General features: G+C 62.3%; 1 protein-coding gene across 1 annotated transcript in view; it reads left to right on the plus strand.

The window, feature by feature from the left end:
• Positions 1 to 4,687: 4,687 nt before the first annotated feature.
• Positions 4,688 to 6,189, plus strand: part of LOC141371714 (uncharacterized) — a 1,889-nt gene continuing 387 nt past the window's right edge. Inside the window, exons 1-3 of the mRNA XM_073888346.1 lie at positions 4,688 to 4,921; positions 5,156 to 5,354; positions 5,615 to 6,137. Of these exons, the coding sequence (XP_073744447.1) occupies positions 4,787 to 4,921; positions 5,156 to 5,354; positions 5,615 to 6,137 (857 nt within the window). The 5' untranslated portion in view covers positions 4,688 to 4,786. The remainder of the gene's footprint in view (positions 4,922 to 5,155; positions 5,355 to 5,614; positions 6,138 to 6,189) is intronic.

The following is a 6,189-nucleotide window of genomic DNA, read 5'->3' on the forward strand; positions in this document are numbered from 1 at the left end:
CCAAGCACTGCCAGGTGATGGCTGCACCCGTGGCCTGGGATGGGTGCTGCTCACTGTTTTCCAGGCCTGGGGTGCCCAACACCCTTCTTTCCATGGGACCTGCAGGGGATCCCCATGTCCTCAGGTACCTGAGGGCAACCCGGCCCAGGAATTCACTTTCTCTAGCAGAGGACAGATGGGACTTCTTTCTCTGGCCAGGAGTGTGAACCCTGATCCCGGGAAAGGAGAGCTCTCCTGGACTCCACGCCCAGCCAGGCAGCTGTGGCCATGATGTATGTGACGGAGCCAGAGCGGCTGGGACTTGTAGGGAATGAGTGCCTTAAACCAGCCTTGTGCGGGGCATGCGGGAGCAACAGCCCCTGCTTCTTGGGGAGCAGTGATGTGTGCAAAAGGGAGGAGGCTGGGGTGGAGCCTTCCAAGCCACACCACAGTCTCTCCCTTGGTTCTGAAACCAGCAGGAAGGGACCTCCAAGGGCAGAGACCAGACTCCAGGAGGATGCCTATCCAGGGAAAGGGGGTCCGCTGGAGGGCACTGAAGCAGCCAGCCCCACCGACCTGCAGGCCATTTGCACAGGATCACCTCCCGCACTTCCTCAAAATGTTGTCCGTCTTCGTGTGTGGACAGTGACTGGCCCACTCAGGGCTGGTGCACTTCCAGAGGAGGACTAGAGACCTTTCAGGGCTTGCTCATGGGTCAGAGGACCACCGCCAAAGAAGCAGAGGATATCCCTCTTCCTCCGGAGCTGGGGAAGGCAGCCACCGTCCTGGGGCGGGACCGGGTCCAGGAGTGTGTTCTTTCTGAAGCCCCTGCCTTCCGTGGGCGTTGCTATGCCTGAGAAAGGCCCCCTCAGCCCCAGAGTCAGGAGCAGTGAGGAGCTGTCTCCAACCCTGGCCCAGGATCACGACCCGAAACCATCCTGTCTTTGGGAGGACAGGTCTCCTGCAGGAGCCAGGGAGGGGACTGGCCCCTCTCCCCTCCCCAGGTCCAGGACTCCCGGGACCTGCAAGAGCTCTTCATCTGAGGAGGAGTCATGGAGAGCAAGTGTGTCTCGTCAGCCCAGCAAGTGAAAGAACCAAACTCCAACACTCAGGTTCTAACAGAAGCAGAATTTCAATGTACTGTTTGGGGGCAGCCTCCTCCCCTCTTAGGCCTACGGGGCCTTGTGGGACCCCAAGGAAAGTCTTTGTTCACCTTCCCTCAGAGAGAGGAGCTGGCCCTGTGTGCCGGGGTCCCCACCGTGTCCCAGTGATGAGGAAGAGCCACACGCAGGGGCCTGATGTCAGGAGTGTGGTCGGCCACTGCTCCCGGGCTCCCAGCCAGGGGCCTGGTGGCTGCAACAAAGAGCTGAATTGCTTTTGGGGGAAGGAGTGCTCACTGCCCACACCGCTCGCCATCCCCCTCTGCACTCTGCAATCCAGGCTCTGTGCCCAGCTTACGTCGATCACCAGCACTCCACATGTTCCTGCCATGGGAAGGATCATTCAGCATCACCCCATTGCACAGAGGAGGAGAGCGAGGCCCAGAGAGGGGAGGTAAATGGCTCCAGTCCCAGAGCTGGTCAGCAGAGAAGCTGGAAAGCCAGCCCTCCAGAGCCCCTACTAGACCAGCCAGAGACTCCCTGAGTTGAAAGCGAGCCCTCCCCTGCCTGACCAGCCACACACTGGCCCCTGACCTTCATGATGGCCTGTTCTTGACCTTGAAGGTGAGCTGGCCGACTAGGAGGGGGAGTCCAGCTGGTGGGACAGTCTGTAGCTACAGGACAGAGTGACACGTCTGAGCTAGCAGGAGCCACACTCTGGTCTCCCTCCCGGAGCCTGACCAGGAGCTGGAATCTGGGTGCCCTAGGGGCCAGCACACAACAGGGTCTGCACTGACCAGGGATCCATGGCCCCCAGGGAGAGTCCACTCTGCCCCCTCCCCGCTCCTGCCTGGCCTCACCTCTCCTCACTGTGGGGCTGCAGGACCCAGAACCAGGCCCCATAGGGATGGCTCGGTTCCAGCTTGTAATGATTTTGCAGCTCCCGGAGCCCCTGGATTTCCTGGGGCCGGAGGGAGGACTGGCTGTGTACCAGGACTGGCCTGGGGAGGATGCAAGGCCTTGTAGAGAGTGAAGGATGGGGCAGGGGCCGAGTCCTGGGGCCACTGCTCATGTCTAAAAAGGGCTGAAATCCCTGAATGCCCATGGGGTCCCTCATTACAGTAACGACCCCCTTCACACTCGGGCATCCTGCTTGTGGGCCCCTCCACCCCGGCCTCCTTCCCGCTCCTCTGACTCCAGCCGGGGCTGCCGCCAGGGACAGGCTGGACGTCTGTCCCAGATCCTGCCAAGAAGACAAGGCAGAAGGAGGAGAGGAGAAGGGGAAGGGGCAGACTGATCTTCTCCCTGTCCTGAGTCGGCCTCCACTGCTGCCTCCAGGTCCTCTGGCCCAGCCCTGCACTTAGCTGGGCCCTGAGAGGGAGTCTGCATTCCAGGCCAGCTGGGTGGGGGGTATTCAATGACCTGTGCATCCCCAGATGTCCTACCCACCTGGCCTTTCACCCTAAGGCCTGCCGCCCAGGGTAGATGTGCTTGCGGGGCCCAGCAGACTTTGGGGCCACAGAGCAGTTGGCTGTGGTGAGGGAATGTGTGGGACCGGTCAGGTGCAGAGCCATGGGTCTCATGTACATCCGCTGCAGGGCTGGTTCACTGTACAGGTGCTGTGTGCAGGTCTCCTTTGCACACCTGGCCATGACACACCTGGCTGGCCCTCTCTGTGGGGAGGCCTGGGTGCCTGGTGCACCTGTCCCCCACCTACCCCTGGAGGAGCGGCCACGTTCAAGCGTTTCCATGTCCAACCCTCAGGGACAGGTGGGAACCTGGGTCAAGAGAGGCAGGGACTGGCCCAAGACAAATGAGGGGTGCAGAGCCCAAGGAGCAGGGCTGCTCTCCAGTCCTGGGCCAGTCCCAACCCTCCCATGAGGGTCGCTTTGGGGGTGAGAGCCCCTCAGATCCTCGGGGATAGCTACCCACCATGTCCCATGTGGGGACATGACCTTGGCATCCCCAGGCATGTAGAGGCATGCGCACCTGCAAACCCACCCACCCACACCACTCTGACTGCCCAGCTGGGGGTCAGAAGGGGAGGACACCCTGGGAGCGAGGTGGGGACAAGGGGGAAAGAAGAAAGAGGTTGGAGACAGCTGGGCCATGGGGCAGGGCATCGGGACTCCCGGCAAGGACCCAGATCCAGAGCATGGGGAGGGGAGACAGGCCAGGCTGATGGTCAGGGGTCCCCAAGAAGCCCGGGGGGTTGCCAGGGCACTGGGAAAAGACAGGGTCTGGGTTCCGGCGTCCACCACCACCCTGGGCACTTGGGAGTAGGAAGAGATACCCACCCCCAAGTCCAGAGGGGCTACAGTCCAAAAGGCCTCAGCTTCCTCTGCTGTCACTTGGGCTGCAGAGATGCAGTGTCTCAAGGGTCCCACAGGCTTGTAGAAGAGCCTGTTGGCCTTGGATCTCCATCCCCGACCCCCTGTGATCCCAGTCTGGGGAAAATGTTTTCTACCCCCTCGAGGTCCTTCTCAGCAGAGGACAGACTGGAGGCTTGGGGGGCTGAGGACCTGGGTACGCAGAACGGGGCAGAGCACTGGGCCACCAGTCTGGAGACCAAGGTCAGGGCCCTCCTTGTTGCAGCCTCAGGGTCCCCATGTGGAAGAGGATCCAGAATCACTGCTCTGGTCGGGGTGAGGAGGCCTTAGGAAGGACTGGAGCACCGGGACCGGAGAGGGAAACGGGGACAAGGGAGGCTTCTGAGGTTTCTCACATCGCCCATGGAACCCACAGGTCCTGCTCCTGGGAGAGACACAGACACAGAGACAGAGAAGGAGACAGAGAATGAACACAGGAGAGAGGGAACCAGAAGTCATAGACTTTCCTCCACCAGCTTGGAAACGACATCCCGGCATTTTGTGCCATTCTATTCCTGAGAGCGCCGTCACAGGCCATCCACCCTGGAGGGGAGGGGATTCCACAGGGATGTGTGACCAGGATTCAGGGGTATTAGGGGCCACTGTGGGGACTGCCCAGCACACGGGCACAGACGAGGCCCTGGGACGTGAGCCTAACCCTAATGGGAGACCCTGGAAGTCTGTGTTGTGAGAGGACAAGGTCAGAATCAGTTCATTACTACCTTCCCACGGGGACTGGGACGCAGGCAGGAGGGGGGTGGCTTTGCCTGGACCCCAGCGCAGACCCAAGCCCCTCTGAGCTGTGCCCCATGCCAAGCCCAGCTACTTGGCTCATCCTTGCATGGCCAAGTATGCACCAGCCTCCTGTGATAGCAGGCACGGAACATGTGTAGAGGTCCTACCCCTGATGGCATCCCTAGAACTAGAAGCCAGAATACCCCAATGTGCAGATGGGGAGCCTGGGGAGGCCCTGAGAGGCACAGGGTCTGTCCAGGGTCATAGCCCTGGGCATGCGCAGGAGTCCAGTCTGAACCCAGCTCTGTGTCCTCACAGCAGAGACACCAGCTGCACCCAGGCCTCCCGGGGCTGTGGGTGGGCTGTGAGGGTGTCACTGTATGCATGGGGCATGGGGGGAGGGTGAGCATTCCACAGCGGGGGAGGGGGCCCCTCGGGGGGCTCTTGTGTGAGGAGGAAGTTGGGTAAGGGGACCCTAGGCAGTGGTGACCTCACTTCCCTGACAACAGAGCCCAACAGAATTTGGAACCCCGGTAACCAGGCACCCACATTCCACAGACAGCCCCCTGCCCAGCTCATTTCATTGGAGATCCTCAAAGCAAGATGTTCGCGTGTTGCCTGCCGAGGTCCCGAGGCTGCAGGTGGAAGAAGGCGCGCCTTGAGGACGCTGTCCCCCACTGGGGATTTCATGTCAGGACTCCCCACCGCCTCTGGCCATTTGGTCGGAAGGACAGAAAGGTGACAGCAGGAGGCCCAGAGCCGGCCACCCAGCCCCACTTGCTCTGATGACCTGTGTAGCCCCAGGTGCCCTCCCTGTGTGTGTGTGTGAGTGTGCACATGTGTGTGTGCGTGTGTGTGTGACTGTGTGTGTAAAGAGGGGTCACAGGGGTGGGGACTGGGCAGGAGGACAGTGCGGATGGCCGGGCAGGGCTGTGATGCCTCGGGGCCGGCTACCGGTCCCTGTCTTTGCAGAAGGCCACGGAGGACACGGAGAGGCAGCTGGCGGACGTGCCCTCCTCCCTGACAGAGGGGGTGACCCCAAAGGCATCCCAAGAAACAGGTGCTGGGGATTGCCACACAAGACCCCCGACACCACGCGGACCACCGTCCCAGGTGGTCGTCCACCGGACAGTGGTCCAGGAGCCGGAGCCCATGGAGGCTGAGGCCGAGTGTGAGAAGGCTGGGGCTGGGTGTTTGTGGTGTGTGGGGACGGGTCGGTGCGGCCCCACAGGGAGGAGCCCCCAGAGGCTGGTGTGGGGCCACGAGCAACGACTGGGCACAGAGCACAGAGCGGGTGGACTGCAGTCGGGGAGACGTCCCCGTGAAGGTTCCTTCCCGGCTGTGGCTTCTCTGGGAGGCCCTGGGCTGGGCTCTGTCTCTGCAAAGGCCCATGGAGAGTAAGCACAGGGGTGAGCTTTTCTCCTCTCACAGCTGCTCCACCACCTGAAGAGCTAGAGCCCGATCTGGAGGGAGGGCTGGTGCCTGCAGTGACTTCAGGAGGAGACCAGGAGCCGGCAGGTGACCCGGCAGCTGCCCACGGAGAGCCTGGCGCTGTCCAGGAAGAACTGGCACCTGCTCCTGCGCCAGCCCCTGCCCCTGCCCCTTCTATAGTTCCTGCCACTCCCCCTTCCCCCACCCCAGCCCCTGCCCCTGCCTCGGACCTAGATCCTGACCTGGCTCCTGCCCCTTCCCTTACCCCTGCCTCTGCCCCTGCCCCAGGCCCTGCCCCTGCCTGTGCTCTTGTTCCTGCCCCTGCCCCTGTTCCTGCGCCTGCCCCTGCCAGAGCCACTGTCCCTGACCCAGATCCTACCCTTGCTCCTGCCCCTGTCCGTACTCCTGCCAGAGCCACTGCCCCTTCCCCTGCCCCTGCCAGTGGTCCCGTTCCTGCCCCTGAGCCAGATCCTGTCCCTGCTCCTGCCCTGGATCCTGCACCTGCCACTACTGCTGACCCTGCCCCTCCCCTTGCCCCTGCCCCTGTCCCTGCCCCTGCCAGTGGTCCCGTTCCT

Source organism: Callorhinus ursinus, unplaced genomic scaffold (assembly GCF_003265705.2).
Source record: "Callorhinus ursinus isolate GAN/ISIS: 27379988/994484 unplaced genomic scaffold, GSC_fseal_2.0 scaffold89, whole genome shotgun sequence".
Classification (NCBI taxonomy): domain Eukaryota; kingdom Metazoa; phylum Chordata; class Mammalia; order Carnivora; family Otariidae; genus Callorhinus; species Callorhinus ursinus.